We start from the raw sequence: 23,338 nt of genomic DNA on the forward strand, positions 1-23,338 counted from the left end.
GGGCGGTGGGAGAGCTGGAGGATGGGGCAGTTTTGGGGGGCAGGGGGCTGTCCTGGGGGTGTCTGGGGGGCTCATAGCAGTTCGGGGGGGTCTCGGGCTGGCCTGGGTCGATGAACACCCCCCCCTGGGGAGGGGGTGACCTCTGAGTGCCCCGGGAACGGAAAGTCACCGCACGGAGCGGGGCCGGCGCCCCGTGTCGGGGGAGCGGGGGAGGGTTTGGGTTTGTGACCAGACCTGCCTCACGGGGCTAGCAGAGGCCGTCGCGGTCTGGCCAGGGAGCGGCAGCTCCCCGGGGTCCCCTCTTGGAAAGAAAATCCATGGCAGAATCCAGTGATCCGAAGGAGCGTTTGTACTGCAGGCAGGTACAAAGATTAACACGTTTCCTGGCTAGCACGAGTCCTTTTCATTTGCAATATCGGTCTCGGCAGGCTGACAAGTTTAGAAATTGCAGGCTTTGCTGGGCCACAAGAATACTTCAATCTACTTCTGCTTCGGTTTCCCTGCTGTAAGGCAGGGAGGGTGTTTCCCCGCACAAGCTGCGATGACCCATCAATTAATAAAACCAGAGTGATTTGCAGCTGCAAGATGCCAGCTAAAATGACAATGCAGTTTTCCTTCAAAATGTAACCTGTGCCAAGCTCTGCATTTACGTTACATTTGTAATTCTGAAGTCGTCATGATCAGTTCACGTCTGTGCATATTGTTTGCCCTCTCCTTGGACAAGTCCCTGATGCTGGAAAAGTCAGCTTTGCCAATCATTTTTGTAGCAACAGTGTAAACGTTATGTTGTTGGCGTGGAGCCACGGTGAGTCAGGCTTGGCTTTGGGCAGCCGCCTGGAGAGAGAGAGAGAGACTGGAAGAGGAGATCAGTCTGAAGTCCAAGGTAGAGAATATTGGCATGGGGGGCCCCAAGAGTGCCAAGAGCGGTCTCAAGCCTCGCGTGCCAGAGCTGCCTGAAATGCTGTAACAATACGGCTGTAGCCTACAAATAAGCAGTATTTGCCAAAGAGGCTGGCAGGGCCTGGAAGGCTGGTGATGGGGGAGAGCGAAGCTCCGTGTACTGCTGTTTCCTTTAGGTCTGTGCTGTTACTCCGCGGAGCAGGCTGCTGCTGGGGGTACCTGGGCACACAGGCTTTTATATGCCTTCTCCTGTGTCTCCAGGGGACTCAGTTCCTTCATGCATTAAGATGGAAGCAAACCTATTAGAGAGAAAAATATTGGCAGTTGTAGTTCTAGTTACTTTTTGATTCCTGCACTTGAGTTTTCGGCACGTTTCACATGTCTGTCTTTGAGCCTTCAAAAACACACGTGCACTAGACAGCTCACTGCCCATCGTTGGAGAGAGCTGGTGACAGTCTGCTGGGCAGGCAACTTGCTGATCTGTTGCCTGTGGAAAGCTGCCTGAGGATAATGATTAGGCAAACGCTAATGATTTGTCAGCATCTCTAGTTCATTTATTTTTATCAGCACACTGAGCTTATAACTAGAGACAATATTGATCAGTGCAGCTATTGACACTCTTACTTCCATCTCCCTCTGCCCAGGTGTCACGTCTTGAGTCTAAGTGAGGAGGGAGAGGTTAGCTTGTATCGTGTCCTCTACAAAAGGTCACAGCAGCAGCTCTGGGTGCTACTCAAATATCCATGATAAATCATGAGGATGAATGCTTTGCTTTGGTGTTATTTTCCTGAGGCAGTTTAACCACTTTTCTCTATATTAATATTTCTCTGTATTAACCTTCTGTATGGGATTTTGTTGGTGGATCACGGGGAGCTCAGAAGTTAAAGGCCAGCTGATATCTCCAGGGCTAGGATCAACCAGCCACATTGTGCTGGTCTCAGCAGAGGGGGAATAGAGGATTGTCAGAGCCACAGGAAGCCAGTCCTCGCCCTTTAGTGCTCTAAGCTGCTTGGACAAGTCCCAAGCACTAGCCCTTTCCAGCTGCACGTGATAATAGATTGTCAATGGGAATTTGTTTTCGAGTTCTCTGGCCATCAGTAGTAAACAGTGGAAGAACACTGGCTGCAGGGACCTCCTGTCTGACAGCTCAGGGGAGCTGGTAGGGATAGCAGAACACGTTTCCCAACTGCTTCACATCTTCCTGTCGATCTTGCCTTTCTGGAAAGATTCTCTCAAGAAAGCTTCCGGCAAAATCTGTGAGAGGGACTCGTTCTGGAAGTGAAGCGGGTTTGTCTCCAAAGCAGACACAGTGCAGAGCATGGGACAGCTTCCTCCCACCTGCATTTCTCACGGCCAGTGAGACGATACTCTGCACTCAGTGGCCATTTCATCCTTGACTTCTCTCCTGACTTCACTACAAAGGAGAGGGCTGTGTATTATGCTTTTCCTTATTTTTCCAAATTGAAGGCCCCCCCCATCTTAATCATTTTCATTGTAGCACATGCATCTCAAAGGTGTCTGAGCTGTTGTGGCACTCTGGAAAAGCCACAGTTTTGTGTTACTGTGACCCCAGCTCAGGACACAGTAACCCAGAAGAACAGGCCTTTAAACTGTCTGCTCGGGCTGTTAAATACAATTTTCGTGATTGCTGAGTTTTGGGGTTGTTTTTTTTTCTCAGCATCTGCTTTTTGTTGGAGACCTTTTGCCTCTTGAGCCAAAACCAGCAGAGAACCTGTCTGAAATCCCCACTGAAAAGGCTGTTGAGAGTTGTAAGTCAGAACACAGTGGGTCAGAAGGAGTTTGAGATTGGAACGTGAATCCTGCCAGTTGCCTGCAGATACAATTCCCAAAGGTGCTTATAGGAAGGAGAAACTATAGATCAAATTCAAGTAAAGCCAAAAGGCGAGTCAAGTTCATCACCAGTGCCCACTTGTGGTTTTGTCCCCTTACACTGGAACGAGGTTTGGCCCAGGGGGTCGAGGCCGGGGGTGGCCGTGCCGCAGGGGGGACCCAGCACGGCCGTTCCTCCGCGGCTCAGCGAGGAGCAGTTCTGCCGATCTCCGCTTCCTTTTGGAGGGGTTCCTTTCTGTCCTGGGTTAATTCCTTGGCCAACTCTTTGTCCTCAGCACTGAAGCACACCCTCAGAAAAAGAATTAATAAAACACGGAAGGAATGAAGAGCAGAGCTTTGATTTCCAACTTGTGCTGCCTTCGTGTCTGCATGGAAATGCTCTCTGTGGCACAGGGAGGGATCAGAAGGCCGGGAGCCCAGGCTGCCGGGCAGGCTCAGGCACAGCTGGGCTCCTGTCACCCAGACAGACCATTTGGTGCCTGAATTCAAAAGGTTACCTCGTCCACAGCCATAACTGATCTTCACACGGGTGTCATCACCCAGGCAGTGGCTGAACAGAGCATCTGAAGGGGGTGGAGGGAAAGTGCCTGATCCGCCCTGGGATAGCGATTAAGGTGAGGAAAGGGAGTTAAACTCTTCTGTCTTGTCCTGATACTGCAGGAATGAAGGAGAGAGCGAGCACTGGAGGCTTTAGAGAAGCAGAGAGCTAGAGACACAAACAAGTGTCCTGATCTTTGCAGCTGCAGGATAAAGATCAGAAACGGAATATAGTTAAGGACATTTTGCAAATGGCTGCTCAGCTGTGGCACAGAGAATAACGACTGACTCCATAGCACTGGTGTGCTCTCTGCCAACAGGGACATACTTGTTGATAAAACACAGGTTTTACCTAAAAAATAAACATTTCAACACGATTTTTGTGTCTGTGGAAATACATGGAAGCGTTCACATTAGTGTTGCTTCTAATGCAATTTGACTCTTTGAAAGTGAAATGGCATTGTTGGTCTTCAGTCACTCCTGCTAAACACCTCCAGGGCTCCAGCACAGCCTCCTTCAAGTGCCAGTGAGCCAGTCTTAATACTAGAGCCATGGGATTTTTTTTTCAAATAAGAAAACAGACGGGAATAGCTTCCCCTGATTGTCTGCCTCACCCGTCCTTCTTTATCCTGTACTAAAAATGAAGAAGAGCAAAAGGTTTGGAATGGTTTGGGTGAGTGCTCCCCATGTCCAGCACATGCACAAACCTTGCTTTACACTGCACTCAAAGGGAAGCCAAACCAGTCTCTGTGTTTCCCTCTGGCTTTTGATCTGCTTCACGGTCTAGTTCAAGGACTTGCATGAAGCTTTGGCTTGGCACTACAGAGAAACATTCAGGTTGAACATGAAACTTCACTTGGGATGGTGACAAATAGAATTACAAGCACGAGATATGGGGCCACCAGTTCCCAGTGGGGCCATACAAAGGATCGTCCCAACAGTAAATTTTCTGGTGGTTTATCTAACCCGCTCTGAAGGAAACCAAACAATGTGGCTTCTGCCACTTCCCTTTCAGAGGGCCTTTGTCAGCCAGATAACTCCTGCAATGAGGAAACATTTTCTTGCTGTGTAGCCCCATTTCCAAACACGTTTCATGTTAACTCATTCCTGCAGTGTCTCCTGGGGGTGGCGATACCAAGGAATTAAGGGCATACTGCCAGAGAGGCCAAAATGCTGCAGGTTCTTTTGAAGTCGGCAAGTGATGGGCTGTAAATACAACTATCAACATCCTGCTGGTACAACAGCTTTGTGGGAACACTTGCTAATGTGTCTTTCTCAATGCACCTTTTTTTTCCCCCCTTCTGCTTATAGCTGTCCTGATGTCCCTGTAAATTCATCCTGGAACTTCATTTGAGGAGAGGATCTACTGAATCAAAAGCTTCCTTCTGCTCTTCCCCTTCCCATAACTTCCTTCAAGATGGCATCCGATAGCCCCGAGTCACTAATGACCTTGTGCACAGATTACTGCCTTCGCAACTTGGAGGGGACTCTCTGCTATCTACTGGACAATGAAACTCTCCGGCTCCATCCTGACATCTTCTTGCCAAGCGAGATTTGTGACAAACTTGTCAATGAGTATGTTTCAGGCTGTTGTCTGGTTTGGGAAGGAACCAGGAGCTCAGGGAAGGGGGAATATAGTTCTCTAAAAACAGTGGTAGAAAAGGGAAGAAAAAAAAAATGGGGAAGAATTCACAGGGCTGTTGTTTTCTTTTTTTTCCAATTGATCCTCATACTGGAAACAAGGGTTTGCATTAACTTCAGAAGGAAGCATCCCCAGGGGTTATTGTACTGCACTATATATCATTCGAGTTTCTGTGGAAATCACCATTTCCACATAGGTAAACCCAGAGTGAGAGAGTCCCTGCTTCTTCCAAGAACATCAGTAAGCAACAAAGGAGCTTTCCCATTTCCTGCCACTGAAGTATTACAACTCTCTCTCAAACCAGAAAAATGAGAGTGAAAAGTGCTAACAGATGTTAAATTTTAAGGCGGCTGCTGCTCCCATAGCTTTACAAAGCAACCTGTTTCCAGGGATTTCTATAATTTGGCTATCACAGTCTCTCTTGGCTGAATTCCTGCCCACAAAGCCTGGCAGAGAACTTTGGCCAGCTACTTTTCTGAAAGATGAAAAAAAATCAAATTACTAGCTTTAAACAGCTAGGAGAAAAAAAAACAATCCTGGAGTCTGTGCCTGCCAGAATCCAGTTTGCTCACACACACATGACCTTGCACAAATCTTTGCCTGAGATTTTCCTAAGGATCATTAGTTCTGTGAGAGAAGAGGTAATAGGCCAGTTCCCATCACCCCAAAGGCTGTTGTGGATGATCAGGAGGGAACCTGCATGTGCCTGTGTGCTTGGACACGTGTTCTGGTAACCAGTGAAGGTGCTAGAGCTGTAGCTGAGCCTTTGTGTCGTGCTGTGCTAACACCATTGCCCCAATACAGGTACGTGGAGCTGGTGAAGACGGACAGCATCTTTGAACCCCACGAAAGCTTCTTCACCCTGTTCTCGGATCCCCGGAGCACCAGGCTAGCACGGATCCACTTGCGGGAGCAGATTGTGCAGGACCAGGACCTGGAGGCCATCAGGAAGCAGGTGGTATTGCACAGACAGCCTCCAGCTGCCACTTTGCAGAGCAGCATTGCTGCCTGGGCACCAGCTAGAATCCCAGAGATTCCCAAGACTCCATCCTTCACTGTCCAAATTTTCTTTAGGAGAAACTCAGCTTCTCCCTTCTCGACTCCCAGAGCCACTACAGGGAGTGGGATGGGGACACTGGTCGAGTTCAGCGATGTGGTCTCAGGCTGTCCCAGTGGGAGGTGGTATAGCAAACAGAGTGGGCACTCTGCCTGTGAAATATTTCTAACTTTGATTTCCCATCTTCCAGGATCTTGTTGAGCTCTACCTGACTAACTGTGAGAAGCTGACAGCCAAGAGTCTGCAAACCTTGGTGAGCTTCAGCCACACGCTTATCTCCCTTAGCCTCTTTGGCTGCTGTAATATCTTTTACGAGGAGGAGAACCCCGGAGGCTGTGAAGATGACTGTTTGGTGAACCCCACTCGCCAGGTCTTGGTCAAAGACTTTACTTTTGAAGGCTTTAGCCGCTTGCGCTTCCTGAACCTGGGCCGCTTGATCGAAGGGGTAAATGTGGAGACGTTGCTTCGGCCTTTGGCCTCCCTCGCAGCTCTTGATCTCTCTGGGATCCAGCTGAATGATGTGGGATTTCTGACCCAGTGGAAGGACAGTCTGGTTTCCTTAGTGCTTTACAACATGGACCTTTCAGAGGAGCACATCCAAGTGATCGCACAGCTTCGCAAGCTCAGGTCAGCAGATCTGTTCTTCCTTGTTTATCCTTTTCCCACTGATAGGAAAAGGCCTTTTAGGAGTGGTCTGCTTGCCTGCTAACCGAGAGCCACCCACTGCTGGTTTCAAGTTCCAAACCTTCCTAAGAACAGGCTCACTCTTGACTCACTGTATGTATCTGACATGTCTAAAGCCAGCCTGCATTTTGCTTGCAGAAGGACGCCACTTGGCAGAAACTCCCTCTTGGAAAAACAGAAAACACCACCCCCACCCCCAAAACCACACACACCAAAAAAAGAAAAAAACAAAACCCCAAACAAAACCAACCACTCCCCCCAGCCAAACAAAAAGCTGAGTGCCTGAAAGACAGCCAAAAAATTACTAGAGATGTGTGCATAAACTAAGGTAGCAATAATCACACCGTGAAACTCAGTCCTCCAAACCACTTGTCAAACAGGAATGTCCAAAGTTTAAGCCTGGCTCTGAGGTAAAACTAGGAAAAACTCAGAGCTCAGGCTGTCTACCCGCCATGCTCTGTGGAAGCACCCTGTGCACGGATGGTGCAGCCAAGGCAACAAACAGTGTAAATAAATAGGCACTCCCGACCTAACAGTGTTGACAGTGAAATGACTTCCTGAAACACAGTTGAGACAATTGCTATTCAAACTGCACAGTGGTACCAGGAAAGGGATCCAGGACTTTCCAAGCCAAAGAGAAGGGCTGTACTAGTCCCACAAAGGATGCTTTGCCATGGCTTTAGTATCATCTCTACTGACTGCAGACACTAGGGGGTACCAGGTTAATGCATGACCTGGAGTCTCAGGGAACTTCTTGGATAACATTTTCTAAATCCAAGTACTTTTAACTCCCAGTGACTTGCAATGAAACTTGGTCTACAACAGGTAGAAGACACTTTTGTGAGTGGGATGTTGGCTGCTGTCTTGGGCAGTTTAGAGAAGTCTCTCTCAAGGGTCTTGGCAGGCAAGAGCAGCCCCTGTCCTGTGAGGGATCCCACCTGCCCATGGTGATGGGTCAGTTTGTCCCACCACTCCCTTAACATCAGGGTTTCCCCAAAGCTTAAGCATTTAATTACCTGAATGAAATTAGGGCAGTGTAGTAGCCTGGGGTAGAAAAAAACCCAAGATTGGGGAAGCAGACAAAAATCTCATGTAGCTTAATTTGTGGGATGAGGAAACATACGTTTCTGGGGATGCAAAGGTCCTCCGGTGCATCTTAATCACCAGGCAGAACTGCTCAGGTGGCTGCTGTGATGGAGCTTGGGAAGGACTGTTCCTGAGCCTGGAGCAACTCCCTTTGTGATGTGTGGCCAAGTGATTCACTGTGCTCTGTTCTAAGCAGACCTCTACCAGATATCTGTGTGCTTCAGTTACACACAGGGCCAGATCCTGCTGCCAGATCCTACAGAACCACATTCCTGTATCTTGTGAAGGAAGTAATACAAAAATAAATACAAATTAATAGTCACACTTGGCTTCTCATCTTCCTCTGGTATTGAGGCAGAAGCCACAGCTAATGTTTTCCAGGCTCTGAGACACTCTCTGTCATTTGCAGGCACTTGGATATCTCCCGAGACCATCTGTCCAGTTATTACAAATTCAAGCTGACCCGGCGGGTTCTAAACCTGTTTGTGGAAAACTTGGTAAACCTCACTTCGCTCGATATCTCAGGGCACACCATGCTGGAGAACTGCACTATCCCAAGCATGGAGGAGAAGATGGGCCAGACAAGGTAAGGAAAAGGCAGTTACTGAGGTCTGCTTGGATGGATCCATCTTCGGCTGTATTAAGAACAGTTCCCTCTAAGTTTCTAAATTCTATAGGTCTAATTAATGCTGAAAAGGATACAACTGTTGCTAATTTCTCCTGATGGTAAAGACTGGTGTGGGAATTAGCTGAGGTATGTGACACATGTAAGGACTTTTGAGAGTAATAAAGAATTCATCCTATCTGCATGCCATACAAATCCAAAGAAATATTTCGGTTCTTTTCCACACACATTCTTACAGGGATCTCTTGCAGTGGTTTATATTTTTTCTGAAAGGACTCCAAAGCCCTTTACACATTTTCTACATGGAACATTCTAACCCTCACTGAAATCCAGGCTTTTCTGAGACAGAACATTTCTACACTGAGTCAATACATCAGTGTTCACAGAAGGGCTGAGTGTTTTAGGAACTTAGAATCTAAAGACATATTTTCAGATTTGACCTGGGTACTGGGCAACCTTTGAAAATCCTGGTGCACCTCAGAGGGGCATACCTAGGGGTCTGGTTTTCTAGATCAGCCCAGAATTCTCCCTTCCTGTTCCCTGAGCACTTACTGAACAAAAGCAAACAAGTGGGACAGTACTGGCTCCGTTCCTCCAGAGCTGGTGAAAAAATACTGGCTCTTGGTCAGTAAGGAACATGACAGCAAAGCTAGTGGTTTTGCATGGTCAGAGGCAGGCTAGTGTGTCTGTCAGATGACATGCAGTCCAGTTTGGAAATACTTTGGTTCAGTGAAATCCACAGCCCTTTTCTAGGAGGAAATTCACCCCAGCTAGTGAATTTCCAGGACAAATTCTGCCTGGGAAAGCTGCATTCTGTCTGCGTGAATTCTTACTGCTGTTTCTGTTCAGCACATTTAGCCCTTCACTCAGGATCACCCAGGATGGATGTTTAGCGTTACGTTTAGGAGAAGCAGGCTAACATACAACTGAAGCGTAGCTATTGTCACTCTAGCTCTCTCTGTGGCAGGGGACACCTGAAGAAACACAGTACCAACAGGAGAAATCTCTCTTTTTCCTCAGCATTGAGCCAGCAAAGAGCAGCATTGCTCCCTTCCGGGGTCTGAAACGACCGCTCCAGTTCTTGGGCCTTTTTGAAACATCTCTCTGCCGTCTGACACATATTCCAGCCTACAAGGTAATGAGGTCACGAGAATATTGGCAGTAGGTACTTGGTAGAAGTTAAAAAGAACGTGAAAATTACTGGCCACCAGCAGAGTGGAGTTCTTAGGGTGTGAGAACTGAGCTCTGAGCTTTCAATAGCTACTTGATAATGCAGGAAAACTATCAGAAGGCAGGACCTGTAACCCACATGGTTTTTACAAGGGTTAAAAAACATGCCTCAGAGAAGGTTCTGGAAAAAACTATCTTGGCTGAAGGACCATGATGCCTGTGGCTACAAGAAAAGGATTTAAGGAAAGAAGGAATCTTACTTGTGAATGACATCCTCCTGTCTCAGAGGTGCCATTTCTTGTCCCTCCGGGCTGAGAGGTGATTCAACCTCTTTGCTGTCATCCTGGGCCTAATCCTACCAGCAGGGCAGAGGGAACTTGTACCCGTTGACCTTCCAGATGTACCCTCAGCATTCCCTTCTCACACTGGTTTTCCTTTTTCATCATTTCCTCCCTGACTCTTTTTGTTCCTCCACGCCAGGTGAGTGGAGACAAGAACGAAGAGCAAGTCCTGAATGCCATTGAGGCTTACACTGAGCACCGGCCAGAAATCACCTCCCGGGCCATCAACCTCCTCTTTGACATTGCCCGTATCGAACGCTGCAGCCAGCTGCTGCGAGCCCTTCAGGTAAGCCCCAGGTTTAGCATTTACCTCACCATGAGAAGGGGAATTGTGCAGTCCCAGTGTTTCTTCACCCTGGGACACCACATCAGGCCATTCTAGAGGAAGTTCCAGTAGCGCAGTGGAACTGGGTACCTTCCTTTCGTAAGCACGTTCCTGCAATGCCTGGGCCACACGTTCCTTGCAGGCTTGTAACAGTCACTCCAAGACCTCAGTCAGTGGCACTGAAGCTTCATGTTGCTCCTCTGCAGCTGGTGATCACAGCCCTCAAGTGCCACAAGGATGACAAAAACATCCAGGTGACCGGCAGCGCGGCGCTGTTCTACTTGACCAACTCCGAGTACCGCATGGAGCAGAGCGTGAAGCTGCGGCGCCAGGTCATCCAGGTGGTGCTCAACGGCATGGAGGCCTACCAGGAAGTCACAGTAAGAGCTGCCCGGCCTCCTTCAGCTCCCCCTCTCCCTGTATTAAGTTTTTAGCCTGGTGTTAGCATTTGGGTCTTCTAAACCTCTAGGACATGAGCCAAGGCAGACACCAGAGAAGCGGTTGCCCAGATCTGCTCCTTGTAGTGATGGGGATTAGCACAGAATCATCTCGGTTGGAAAAGCCCTTGAAGCTCCTCCAGTCCAACCATGAACCTCACCCTGACCGTTCCCAACCCCACCAGATCCCTCAGCGCTGGCTCAGCCCGACTCTTCAACCCCTCCAGGGATCCCGGGGACTCCCCCCCTGCCCTGGGCAGCCCATTCCAACGCCCAACAGCCCCTTCTGCACAGAAATCCTTCCTCAGAGCCAGCCTGACCCTGCCCTGGGCAGCTTGAGGCCATTCCCTCTGGGCCTGGCACTGGGTCCTTGGCTCCAGAGACTCATCCCCCCTCTCTGCACCTTCCTGTCAGGGAGTTGTAGAAGGCCATGGGGTCTCCCCTCAGCCTCCTCTTCTCTAGATTAAACAACCCCAGTTCCTCCTTATCCACGTGATGTTTCCCAGAACAAGGGGAAGAAAGTGATGATATCAAGGCACCTTTTTATCTGATGGTAGTGGTCAGAGGGTGCATACAACACACAGCACTGACTGTGGAGTGAAAAGGGTGTGGGCACTGGGGGTGTTGAGTCAGTGGGAAGAAACATCATCCCAGTTCACTGTACTGGAAGGGAGCTGACATTATGGTGCCACTGGGTTGCAGAATGGTGACTGCTGTGTAGAAAGATTTCAGGCAGCAAGGAACTGGCTTGGAAAGTGATGGGCCTTGGGAGATTGTGTCTCCCTGTGATGGGGAGAGAGAAGAGGGTGCTGAGAGAGCCTGGCTAAAGCACAGTGCTAGATAGGAGGGATATGGAAATATTAGCGCTCACAATCAAGCAAGAAGATGGTTTCAGTACCAAGCAGCAAGGACACATGAGGTGACGGGGTCCATGTTTTTGTAGCCACTTGGCTCAGTGTTTGCTTCCTTCTGGCCCAGGTACAGCGAAACTGCTGCCTGACCCTGTGTAACTTCAGCATTCCTGAGGAGCTGGAGTTCCAGTACCGCCGAGTCAACGAGCTGCTGCTGAACATCCTCAACCAGAGCCGGCAGGATGAGTCCATCCAGCGCATCGCTGTGCACCTCTGTAACGCTCTGGTCTGCCAGGTGGACAACGATCACAAAGAAGCTGTGGGCAAGATGGGGTTTGTCATGGTTGGTATGGTCCCAAGATGTCTACTTATCCTTAACCCAGGCTAGCACAGTTCCCTTGCAGCAGTGCACCAGACAGTGATCCAGCCTCGCAGCGTCACAGGAGGGAATTAGTGTCCTAACCAGGCTGTCCTTTCCCAGGGCCCATCCCTCCATGTGACGCCTCCTACTGACTTACCAGCACCGGAGGCCATGAGCTTAGAGGTACAACTGGTACCACCTTGTGACTGGCTCCTGCATCTCCCAGAGTTCGCATCAGCTTCCCAGCTCATGTCAACCCCTCTCCCTCACCTTTTCAAAGAGCTGCAGAGGCCGCTGCTTTGGTGCGATATACCATGTTCCAGACTCTCTCATACAGATCAAAACTACTTGACTGCAAACTCAACAGCTCAGGGAACTGTGACATGCTTCAGCTCTGTCAATACTTGCAACATTGAGCATAACCCAGTCCCACTGGTTTAGAGAAAGAGATAACAAGTAGGTTCTCTGCAAAGGATCAGAGTTGCATACGCCTGCCTTGGCCATAGCCAGCCCTGCAGTACTACAGCAGTTAGTTTTAGCACTGTGATTCTTGAACCATTTTTCATTCTCCCCTTCCTCTGCCCACAGACAATGCTAAAGTTGATTCAGAAGAAGTTGGCTGATAAAACGGTGAGTGTTTCCCCCAAAAAATATATACATAGAGTATCTTCTCTCCAGTCTGACTTAGGCATGGAGATCAGTCTAGAGTGCCAGCTCAGCTTCTCTAACAAATACAAGACATCTCAGCTGATGCGGCAAAATTTCCTGTCCCAGGGTGAGGGCTAGGGAAATGTGATGGGGAGGCAAAAAATATTAAACAAAAAACCCACCTGCTAACAAACTGAAAGTGAATAACAAAGTTTTCTTACCTCTGGAGCCATGTAGGGTGATAGCAGAGAGAAAACACAAGTGGTTGGTTTGCACTGGGCTCCCACTTTAGCAAAACTGTTTCTGTCCCTTTCTCCGTGGCTCTGCAGTGTGACCAGGTGATGGAGTTCTCCTGGAGTGCTCTCTGGAACATCACCGATGAGACCCCTGATAACTGCGAGATGTTCCTTAACTACAGCGGCATGAAACTGTTCTTGGAGTGCTTGAAAGTAAGTATGTCTGGTCTCCTCTAGAGGATGCAGGTGCCCAGGCAGGATCCCTGGCTGTGCTAATCCATAAGCAGTACTTCCTATGTCACCCAAACAGAAAAGAAAAAGCTTGCATGTTTTCTTCTTTGTCACATCCATCCATGCAAGAAGCAGAACAAAGAAACTTAGACTCATCTTCCTCTTTCCCCATCCTGTATGCAATCCTCCTTAAGTAGAACAGCAGTGAATAGTGGGTCCTGGCCTTAATTCTCTCACATCACGTGTGTCTTTAGAGATCCCAGCTGGGATCTACCAAAAGTATTCAGCCTTTCTAAATGTGCTGCATATTCCCCAGTGTTGCTTGTTGTCAGCATCACCACAGCCCTGTGATTGTGTAATCCTGTTGTTTGCTTGCTTAGGAGTTCCCAGAGAAACAGGAGCTGCATCGCAATATGCTGGGCCTCCTGGGCAATGTCGCAGAGGTGAAGGAGCTCCGCCCACAGCTCATGACCTCCCAGTTCATCAGTGTGTTCAGGTGAGTGCCTGGCTAATGAGCAGGGGGAGTGCTCTGGTGCTTCTGAATCACCTGGAGACTTTGAAACCTTTGGTGCGTGGGCACCTCTCAATGATCTCTTCTCCCTCGGCAGCAACCTGCTGGAGAGCAAAGCAGATGGGATTGAGGTATCCTATAATGCCTGCGGTGTGCTCTCCCACATCATGTTTGATGGTCCAGAGGCTTGGGGTATATGTGAGCCCCACCGAGAGGAAGTTGTCAAGAGGATGTGGGCAGCCATCCAGAGCTGGGATATCAACTCCAGGAGGAATATAAATTACAGGTGAGGAACAGGAAAGTTTGTCCCACTCACCTAGGAGTCAGGATTATCAAAGGAAGCGAGCACCAGCAGAGAGAAGGGAAGAGGTACAGCTCAGCATGGAGGCTCTGTTCAGAGTAAAGGAGAAACATCCTCCTTTAGGACGTGTTCTTTAGTGATGGTTTTACATCTTCCTTTGGAACATGTTACACAGGCTGCTGAAATGAGACACCTTGCCTGGCAATCCCTATGGGAGAAGTGTGGGGGGTCAGCAGAATTTCTCCTGCATGTTTCTGGTGAAATGGTGTAGTTCAGGAAACCCGTGGTCTGACTGTGCTGGCCTGCCTAAGCATTTTCCTCTGAGACTGCTGTCCTTTGCACTTCCTTAAATCTGGTTGCTTCTGGGAGTCACGTGGATTGCCGTAACTTTTGCTTTTCTCTGGGGGATATTTCAACACAGTTCTCAGAAATCCCTTCAAGGGTTAATACAACTGGTGGAATCCTCCTGTAAGAGGGTATCAGGTACAGTGTATTCCCTTAGTGCCTGACAGGCATCCAGAACGAATGGCATTCCAGAGCCTGAGCTACAGTACAGACACATCATTGTTGTCAGAAGAATCACAGCCACCATTGCACATGAGCAGCCACCTTCAGCTCTGTATCATTTTGCTTTCACCCCTCTGCAGACAGATCAGGGCTGCTGGGTTTCAGCTGTCATGAGGGAATGACTGACAGAGGATGGAAATCGGTTCTTGGACTCGGTTGCATTCGTTGCGGCTTTTTATCTGGGCAGCATGTTTCTGCTGAAGTGGTAGGGCCTGTAAGCCTGCCAGTATTGCCGTGTGACACAGACTGTTTGATGCCAGAATCTTTGATGTGCCAATGGATTTACTGCTATGGCATCTGTGAGCACGGAGTTTGTGTGGCTTTGAGTGGCAAAGGTGCTGAAAGAAGCAGCTCTTGGATTTCTAACAACTTCTCCAATATTTCCATGCAGGTCATTTGAACCAATCCTTCGACTTCTTCCACAAGGGATCTCCCCAGTCAGCCAGCACTGGGCTACCTGGGCACTGTATAACCTGGTCTCTGTCTACCGTAAGTTCCCTTTTCAAAATCACATCCACCGAGCTGTAAAAGTTGAGGGTTTAGATCTGGGCTCGTCAGCTGAAAAAGTTCCCAGCTCAGCTGTGTAGGTAGATAGAAGTTCCTTGAATGATGCAGGAATGTCCAGGCAGCGCAGCCAAACAAAAAACAATGAGACGTATTGTGTGGGAAATTCCTTCAATGTTTGGCTCCTTCTGGCCCTGACGTTGTCAGCCCTTTTGTGGCTGTTTTCCCAGGCAGGGCACCCTGAGCAGGCTGGCTCCACAAGAAAAGTTCTGTGGCTTCTCAGGCCACGGGCTCCTCCTTCCCCTCCTGCCACCCTTTATACCGCTCCTGTGAAGATTCACAAAGACCTGTTTTATTCTTTTCTCTGCAGCTGACAAGTACTGCCCGCTGCTGATCAAGGAAGGTGGGATTCCCCTTCTGAAGGACATGATTAAAATGGCCTCAGCACGGCAAGAGACCAAGGAAATGGCCCGGTAGGACACTAATGCACTATCATCAAACAGTCAGTTCAGCTTTAGTTTAGTTTTTATTCTTCTACATCAAGTAAGGCTACCAAAGAAAGGCCTGTACTGATGTGTACAAGGGGTGGACACAGGAGAAGAGCAGGAAAAAAAGGATGAAAACAGACTAGAGAGGCATTTATAGGTGGGCAATACACACAGGTCATTCAGGGTTGATGGATGCCGGGAAAATTGGTCATAGATGTGGCTTCTTGGGACAGGGAAGCCACATGGCTAATTGCATCTCTTGCGGTGATAGTCTCCACACATCGCTATTCCCCATCCTTGTAGGGGCTCCCTGTCTCCAGAATCAGTAAAATTGCTGACAGAACAGTTAAAATGAGAGGATTTTTCAAAAAACTGGGGAGAGTCCATCAGCTTTGTGAGCTTCCCCACGGCGTTTTGTTAGGCGACCTCCCTTCGGAGTCGTTCTGTCAGAGCTGCAGTTTCTGATCGTTGGCAAACCGCAAGCCAGAAATTCATCCCTGCAGGAGGAACCTGCCAGGGAGGCAGAGATCGGCGGGGAACAGGGAGCGTGAGGGGGCAGCTGGAGGGGACTCTGGGCCAGGCAGATGGCGTGCGGCGACGGGACAGGGCGGGAATGGTGAAGGAACAGGAAAAGCAGGGGCAGGACAGCGGGGGGCAGCGACAGACACGTGTACGTTTGTGTACGTGTGTACGTGTGTGTGTAGAGTTGGATATGGGGGTGATGCATGAACAGTCACAGATCTGGGCCTACACTAACAGGACTCAAAATTCCGTGGGGAGAAACTCTGAGCTCTAACGCTGCTTTTGACACAAATGCCAGAGGATGCCCCTCTCAGAAGAGACTGCCGGCTGCGAGCAGGGTAGTTACATAGAGACCAAGCTGTTGGACAGTTCTTATGTCGCTGTCCCGCAAGTGTCATGCAATAAGCTTTAAACTAAACCCTCTCTCCTTGTCCTTGTTTTATCCATAGGAAAGTTATAGAGCACTGCAGTAACTTTAAGGAGGAGAACATGGACACTTCCAGATAGAGGCAATCATCTAATGCCTCTTGCCAGCACTGTATCCAGCTTCTCTCTAATTCACTGTATATAGGGAGGACTCTTTCTTACCAACTCGCCTGTTGGAAGGAAACTTTATGTGTGTGTGTGAGACCCTCAGTAGATGAAGGTGAACAGGGGAGGGGGGAGGGACTTTTTGCACAACAAAATGCTTTCCTTAAATTAGTGGACTTTTTTTTGTTATGAAGTTTCAGGTTGAAGTTCTGTGTGTATGATTTCTGTATAAAAGAAAACAAAAAAACAAAGACAACTACATTATGTATCTTTTAACCTTTTTATTTTAGACCACACAGAGAGCCTCAAATGATCATGAGCTTGAAGACCTAGTTGTGTGATCGCTAGTGTGACATTTTTATTTCCCACTTTTTAGAAAATTCCCTTTTGCTGTATTGCATGAGGTCCTGTAATGTCTGCAAGAACACCAGTCCTGAACCAGTATTGGCTGCTCAATGGGGTTACAGGCAGTGATGAGTTATTTATTTGGTTAGAGAGGTTGGGGGACACAATACCAGAGTTAGACCAAAAGGACTGACCTTTTTTTTGTGGTATTTGTAAATGGAAGAAATGGAAAAGAAAGATCTTTTAAGTCAATTCAATCCCTGAAGGGTTTTTTATAGGAGACTCACAGTAACGGAAGCATTGCTTACTGTACGTGGGTCATTTGGAAGTGAGACATTCCCCTTAAAGTCAAGAGGTCTGTTTTGTCCCCTCTGGTGGTACAGGAGGATCTGCCACCCACCCAGCCTCGGGTGGGTGACCAGTAAGAACAGTTACACATCCTTGGCCGCACAGAGCTTTTCTCTCTAAGGGAGCCTGTGCAACAAGGAACGAGGTTTGTTCACAAAGGGCTATACACCTTTATTCCAGTCCTTCACCTTTTTTAGTTCTGTTTCATGGGGAAGGGCTCCAAAGGCCAGAGAGGTGTTTCCCCTCTGCGTCATAAGCTCTACCAGGCCCCAGTCCAGAGCAGGTTGTACCCCTTGTGCAAGTCCCAGCCGTGGACTGGAGCTGTTCAGCTCTTTCTCAGCCTGCACCGGTGCCAGCCGTGCTCAGGGGCCAAGTAATGCCCCTTTGTAGGAAGCTCACAGCAGGACAAGTGCTGAGGTGCTGAAGTCCTCTCCTGAGACTGGGCAAGCTCCAAGCACCCTTTGGAGGGCAATCCCAGGAAACAGCACCTCTTGTTCCAGCCCAGCATCTTTCCCTCTTCCAGGAAGCAGAAGGCCCTGTTCTCTGACTCCCACTAGCACCTACCAGCACAGTCCTGCCTGCATCAGCAGCGTTACTCCAGTTTACACGACGTAGGTGAGAGGAGTCCCGCTAAGGTGGTCTTCACCTGTAAGATCTAGGCCTATAAAGGCTCAAGAAGCCCAAGGCCAAGGTTTGCCTCGCAGCCAGGTGCTCAGCACACAGTGTGCAGTCCACGCTTCCAGCCCTGCGCTCGCCACCATTCCCAAATCTTCCCTTAGAAGGGATTCAGGAAAGATTTTATGTCTGGTAGTGGTAAGAGGAGACTACGGCCACGCGAGCTGGGACATTGCAGGCCTCTGAGCACCGTAACCCTTGCTGCTCCCTTCCCTTGTATACATTGCTCTCAGATTTGACTCGCTGCTATGAGGTTCTTCTAATGCTCAGAGTTAATGTTGTCATTGCTGAGCACATTATAGACAGATCCTAGATACACAGACTGACACTTTAAATGACAGAACACAGCTGCCCTGGAGAGGTTTACTTTTTCTGCCAATATGGTGTTACTCAATGTCTTTATTTTTTCCTTTTTAACCATACGTCATTTGTTTTGATATTGTGAGATCTGTACTTTTTTTTCTTTTAAGTATTTTTCAAACTTATATATATTTTTGTGTCACTTTTGAATTGTTTTCATATGGTTTGCAAAACTTGACGAATTATACTTTTTTTGCAGTCGTTTGATTGAAATGTATTTCTCTCTCTCTCTCTCTCTTATTCCTGTTCCCTAAGAATTTGTGCCCCTATGAGCTCTGAGACAGGGAAGCTTATTTCAAGATCTGTTTTCTGTATAACATTTGCTAATTTTCCTTCTAGATGCAAAACTAAGGCTGAAAATGCTGCCAGCCAGCCCCGGTGCATCAGGGGAGTCAGGCTTTGCTGATTCCATTCTCCATTTAGCGCTGCTGTCCTTTACAAGTTGTTTCTCGTCACAGTGCCACCCACTAGGCTTCCTTCCTTCCTAATGCCCATATAGTGAAAGCTCCTACTGCTAAAATCTTGAATCATGTGACAGAGCACTCAAAATTCTGACTGTGTTGGCAAGGTGGGAGCGGAGCAGAAGGGGCCACATCTCAGATGTGAGAGGTGTCAGAAACCCACGTCCCCAGAGCGCAGCTGCCACGCTGGGGAGGCAGCTGGAGCTCAGCAGCTCCCGTCTCAGCTCGAGCAGAGCTCAGCCTTGCACTGTAATCAGAGACAAACAATTGGGCTTTAGCTGAGGTTTGGGCACAACTGCATCGAGGTTAATGAACAGCGATGGCTTGGTTCTGTCCGCCTCACGACCCCAGAGGTTTAGGTTTTTCAAACCAGTGCCCCTGTAAGTTCAGCTGTTGTTGAACTGTCACCTGCTGCCAGCGGGGCCACAGCATCCCAAACTAACACGATCTGAGCTGCACTGAACCTTTGTTTCATACTGTAAATGTAACCTCTGTCCTCACTGTTCACATACCCTTATCAAGCTCCACCTGAGCCTGAACCAGGCTAAAAAGATTCCAAATTCCCAGGAACACAGTGATAAACAGAGTCAGGCCAGCCTGCCAGAAGAGCTTAGCTTACCAAAATCTGTCACTGATCCCAGGGGCAAGGGGGAACTATAACAGGTCTGTTACAGCTAACTCCATGTAAGAGTTTGAGTCAGGCCACCAGCAAGGTAAATCCCTGAGACAGCCTTTTAAAAGAAAGAGCATCCCTGTTAAAGTAACATGAACTTTGGCTACAAACTTCAATGTCTTCAAGCCAACAAACTTTATGAGCTGAAATTTACTTTCAGTAAGGAGCAAAAGAGAGGAAGGTATCCTCTGAACACCTGAGTGTAATCCAGAAATTCCTGGAGTTGGGAGTTTGAAACTAGGCTGTACCTCAGATTCCCTAACTGAAACAACCAGAGTTGTTGCACCCCAGGCAGAGTGCATGTACTGTGGCCTGAAAGCAGCTTTTGGAGGCAAAGAGGAGTTAACCAATTGCTGCCATAGACCCAGCACTCGGGTCAGAACAGCGTAGTTGTCTGCTGCCATCATACCAATATTCTGGAAAGGATGGGAGGGCAAAGTAGCTGATTTTTTATGAAGGTCTAACGTAAAAGGGGAAGTTGGATACCCTGAAATGCTTGGTTGTTACAGAGAAGCATTTCAGGCCTTTCAGCTTTGCTGGAGCAAAGGAACAAACCACGAGACTTCAACTTCCCACAGAATTACAGAGCAAACGACTAACTGTGCCCAGAAAACTAGAACAGGGTTCTATCTGTCAAATGAAAATCCAGCTGGAGAGAAGTTGATAGTGTGTAAACATATGGTAGAGGGGCTCCTTGGGCTCTGGAGCTGTTGTCCCATTCAGACTGTTATTCAAGTTTTCACAACTACATTTCTTTTAATATTCAAAAGCTTGGCAAGCAGAGCACGAACACAACTCAGTAGTAGTCTGCAGGCTGTGCCAACAAAGGAACCCTCTACCTTTAGACTGTATGCAGCTTCCTTCCTGGCTGGAGGAGGCGTTGCCAGTCAGTGGCCCAAGTCAGTGATACATGCAGGGTGCCAGGTGTCTGCCATTTTCTCTGGAATAGATAAGAGAGCAAATTGGTGGGCAACTTACCACAAGTGCTTCCATTTTACAAGGTCTGTGGGAGGAACTGCTTATACAGATTGGCATCTACTTGTGTGATGCTTAACACCCAGCAGCACCAGACTTTCTCATCTAGATCAAGCCAAGAAAGTTTAGCACTGATATTTGTGGCAATTAGTAACATTGCAGATAATTCATCTGCCCCATCTACACGATGGCTGCTGTTAACCTACACCTACCTACTGGCTGAAATGATTATCTGCTCAGCACTGAATCCTACCCAGCTCATCACCTTGGTTGGGCTGCAGTCACTCTGGTCTCTGCACAAGATGAGTGGGAAGAAAAGTCTTGGAGCTGTGAGCCTGTTCCCCTCTCATCACTTGAAGAAGGCAATTAATTACCAGTAGAGCAAGAGCTACAGGGGCACTGCATTCAGGCACTACACAGAAAAGATGTTTTCTTGAGACTGTTTAGGGAGGAGCCTGCTACAGCTCAGGTGTTAGAGGGTAACTTGTGCTGGAAAAAGAGAATTAAAAGTAGGGAAACAGCTGGTCTCCAAGACAACCGTGCGTATGAAGCACAGAGGGTAATGGTGGTCAGGAATGGATGAAAGCAACATGGGGGCTGGATGAGAAGACAGCACTTAGAAAAAGGAATGAGGGAGATTTGCTGCTGAACTGAAACACTTCTGCTCTAGCAGACTATATTTTGATTTCATACAATTGTCACTGATTCTCTCTGTAATTCTTTTCTTGTCTAAAAAAAGTTTTTAAGCTAACCAAATATGTATTTCCTTGTTTTGCTTAACGAAAATAACCTCAGTTATAATGAGCAAGCGTCTGCTTTTACTCTGTCCGTTGACCTGCCTAATGTTGAGAGGCCTGGTTCAAATGTTTGTACATGGTGAAACCAAGCAAAAAAAAAAAAAAATGCACAACTGTTGCTTCCTTACAATTCTGAATGAATTAACTTTTCTGTTGTATCCATTGGATACCCGCTGTGTATTAAACCTAGTGCTTAACAATGTCTTCTTCCTTTGGTCTGTGAATGTGGTTTATTTAGGTACATTACTAGTCTATTTGCTGTCATACATTTCATTAAAAATGAAAGGAACTGCCATATGTTGATGATGCAGTTCAGTGGCTTTTCCTTTCATCACTCTGAGGGATACAATAGCGTTTGTCAATAGAAAAGAGGCGTGGAGGAAGAGCGTATTGTTATGAAATTATGTGAGAAGAGAAAAAAAAAATCAGAACAATATTTGACTGTACAGATTGCATCTGAACTCTGTAACGGATCTGCGGCTTGCATTCCACAGCCTAAGCTTTGTAAGTGGGCAGAAGCTGAGTACTGAAGAAAAGACTTCAGCTTAAAACAGTTGATCTGCTTTAAGGCCAGCGTGACTTTCTTCTTAAGACCTCAGTCCTGCAAGGGTTCTGCTGCCAGTTAATTCACTGTAATACACTGGTCATTGTAAACTCTCCAAAGGATCGGACTCCAGGTGGCTGAAGTAGGAGGAATCATGTGAAGCTGCACTGCCTCTAGGAAGCTGAAAATGTACCATGTTGTAAGAGTACAGAGGCTTACCTTCCAGCAGCATCAAATTCCTAGCTGGAATGCTGTAAGAATCTAGATTCTCTGCTCAGAAACTTGTTAACAGAGACTTTCTGGAACTAAGCCTAATTTCAACTAGTCATTTAGGTTGAAACCCTTGAGACAGAGATAAGCTCTGATCTCTCTAAAACAGGTTTCAAAGCTGTAAGAAACGATAAAAAGCGTAACATGCACCAAATTAATCACAAAGAGCAAGACTACATTATTTAGGACAGATTATTCTAGAATATTAAAACATTTTTACTTTCAAGTGGGTAATGTTGTTACTACTCAAGTGGCCTTCATTTAGCTTTATCATTTACACTTCTCTGCAAAGAAGAGAAAGACAATACCACCTTTCTGTTTGTAGGCAGAGCCTGATGTTACTGTTCTGAGCTTCCTACTCTTCTGGAAGGCTTCCTTTGCAACTCAAGGAACTCAAGAAAGATTTTCAGGATATTTAAACACGCAGAGAATAGCAGAGCCATCTCACATACAAACTCTGTATGTGAGGTTTGACAAGCACTGATGTGATCTATGAGGTGTCGGAGGATTTCTGTAGGTTTTGCATTTGCCTAGAATAAAAACAAAGAAAGCAAAAGGATTTGAATGATTATTGGAAATCTAGACTGTGATTTTTTTATTAACAGTTCAACACAGCTGCCTCAGGTAAATCATTTAAGTGACCTGTGCAGACAGGAGGTGCTTTCCTGGAATCAGCAGGTGGTCACTGACTCACCTAAGGAGGCTAAATCAAGAAATACCTCATTTGTGGTCAAACAATACCAAGGAATCAGCTAGTTTTTAGGTGCTGGAGGATAAATTTGCCAAGAATGTGATTTTTCTGCCCAAATTTTTACTGGGAAAGAAGGTAACAAAACCAGCAGGATACATCTGTGTTAAAACAAGTTGAAAGAGAAAACACTGATTTCAGAACTTTCACAGGCCTGTAATGAGATTCATCTCCCCTAAATAGATACTCCAAGTGTAAATGCGTACATGTAAGCTAGTCATCATGTTTGGGTTTTTTATTATTGTTGTCAAGAGATAAAAACACATCTAGGGTGCAATTCAACTACTTTTAGACGTCTGCTCTCAGATGAGAGGGACGGGTCTCTATAGACGTGCCTCTGCTGCTGTCAGGGATCGGCTTCACTGCAGACATCTGAACTTACATCAGATCCCACCCCGGCGGGCTCCTGCCAAAGTTACGTCAGACACTGCACAGGCTCTGTTTGCATTACTAGGGCTGTCGAAATGCATTCGGCCGGGCACAACCTCTGCATTTCTCCCTGGGGGATGGAAATCAACAGAGGAAACAGTCAAACTGGCGAGAGCAGAGTTAACACCCCGCGGTGCAGCATCTCGCCCCAAGAGCGCCCTGGCCCCCAGCGGCACCTCTGCCTCGGGTGGAGGAGTGTTACCCCGAACTCCCAGCTGAAGTAAACCCGGCTGGCGGCCGAGGGGCGGTGCGGAGCCCGGGGGTTCAGGGCGGGGGGCGAGCGGGACGCACCTTCGCGCGGGGAAAG

General features: G+C 47.8%; 2 protein-coding genes across 2 annotated transcripts in view; both read left to right on the top strand.

Moving 5' to 3' along the window:
* The first annotated feature begins 4,583 nt into the window (after positions 1 to 4,583).
* Positions 4,584 to 21,335, top strand: ZER1 (zyg-11 related cell cycle regulator). Its single transcript, XM_026860192.1, has 15 exons — positions 4,584 to 4,863; positions 5,735 to 5,885; positions 6,178 to 6,614; positions 8,167 to 8,343; positions 9,403 to 9,517; positions 10,033 to 10,179; positions 10,425 to 10,598; positions 11,634 to 11,849; positions 12,456 to 12,497; positions 12,845 to 12,964; positions 13,363 to 13,478; positions 13,591 to 13,779; positions 14,753 to 14,850; positions 15,236 to 15,338; positions 16,325 to 21,335. Exons 1-15 carry the CDS (start codon positions 4,706 to 4,708, stop codon positions 16,380 to 16,382), a joined length of 2,301 nt encoding a protein of 766 aa, XP_026715993.1. The 5' UTR covers positions 4,584 to 4,705; the 3' UTR covers positions 16,383 to 21,335.
* A 436-nt stretch (positions 21,336 to 21,771) lies between these two features.
* Positions 21,772 to 23,338, top strand: part of ZDHHC12 (zinc finger DHHC-type containing 12) — a 6,983-nt gene continuing 5,416 nt past the window's right edge. Inside the window, exon 1 of the mRNA XM_026860671.1 lies at positions 21,772 to 21,783. Coding sequence (XP_026716472.1) covers positions 21,772 to 21,783 — 12 coding nt within the window. The remainder of the gene's footprint in view (positions 21,784 to 23,338) is intronic.

The sequence above is a fragment of the Athene cunicularia genome, assembly GCF_003259725.1.
Source record: "Athene cunicularia isolate RWA chromosome 17 unlocalized genomic scaffold, athCun1 chr17_part1, whole genome shotgun sequence".
In the NCBI taxonomy this organism is placed as follows: domain Eukaryota; kingdom Metazoa; phylum Chordata; class Aves; order Strigiformes; family Strigidae; genus Athene; species Athene cunicularia.

What these genes read in the sequence shown, in the direction of transcription:
- ZER1 (XM_026860192.1), top strand. Translation starts at nt 4,706, where the DNA reads ATGGCATCCGATAGCCCCGAGTCACTAATGACCTTGTGCACAGATTAC. An exon ending in CACATATTCCAGCCTACAAG is followed by an intron (nt 9,518 to 10,032) that starts GTAATGAGGTCA and finishes CCTCCACGCCAG; the next exon opens with GTGAGTGGAGACAAGAACGA. An exon ending in GCAAGATGGGGTTTGTCATG is followed by an intron (nt 11,850 to 12,455) that starts GTTGGTATGGTC and finishes CTCTGCCCACAG; the next exon opens with ACAATGCTAAAGTTGATTCA.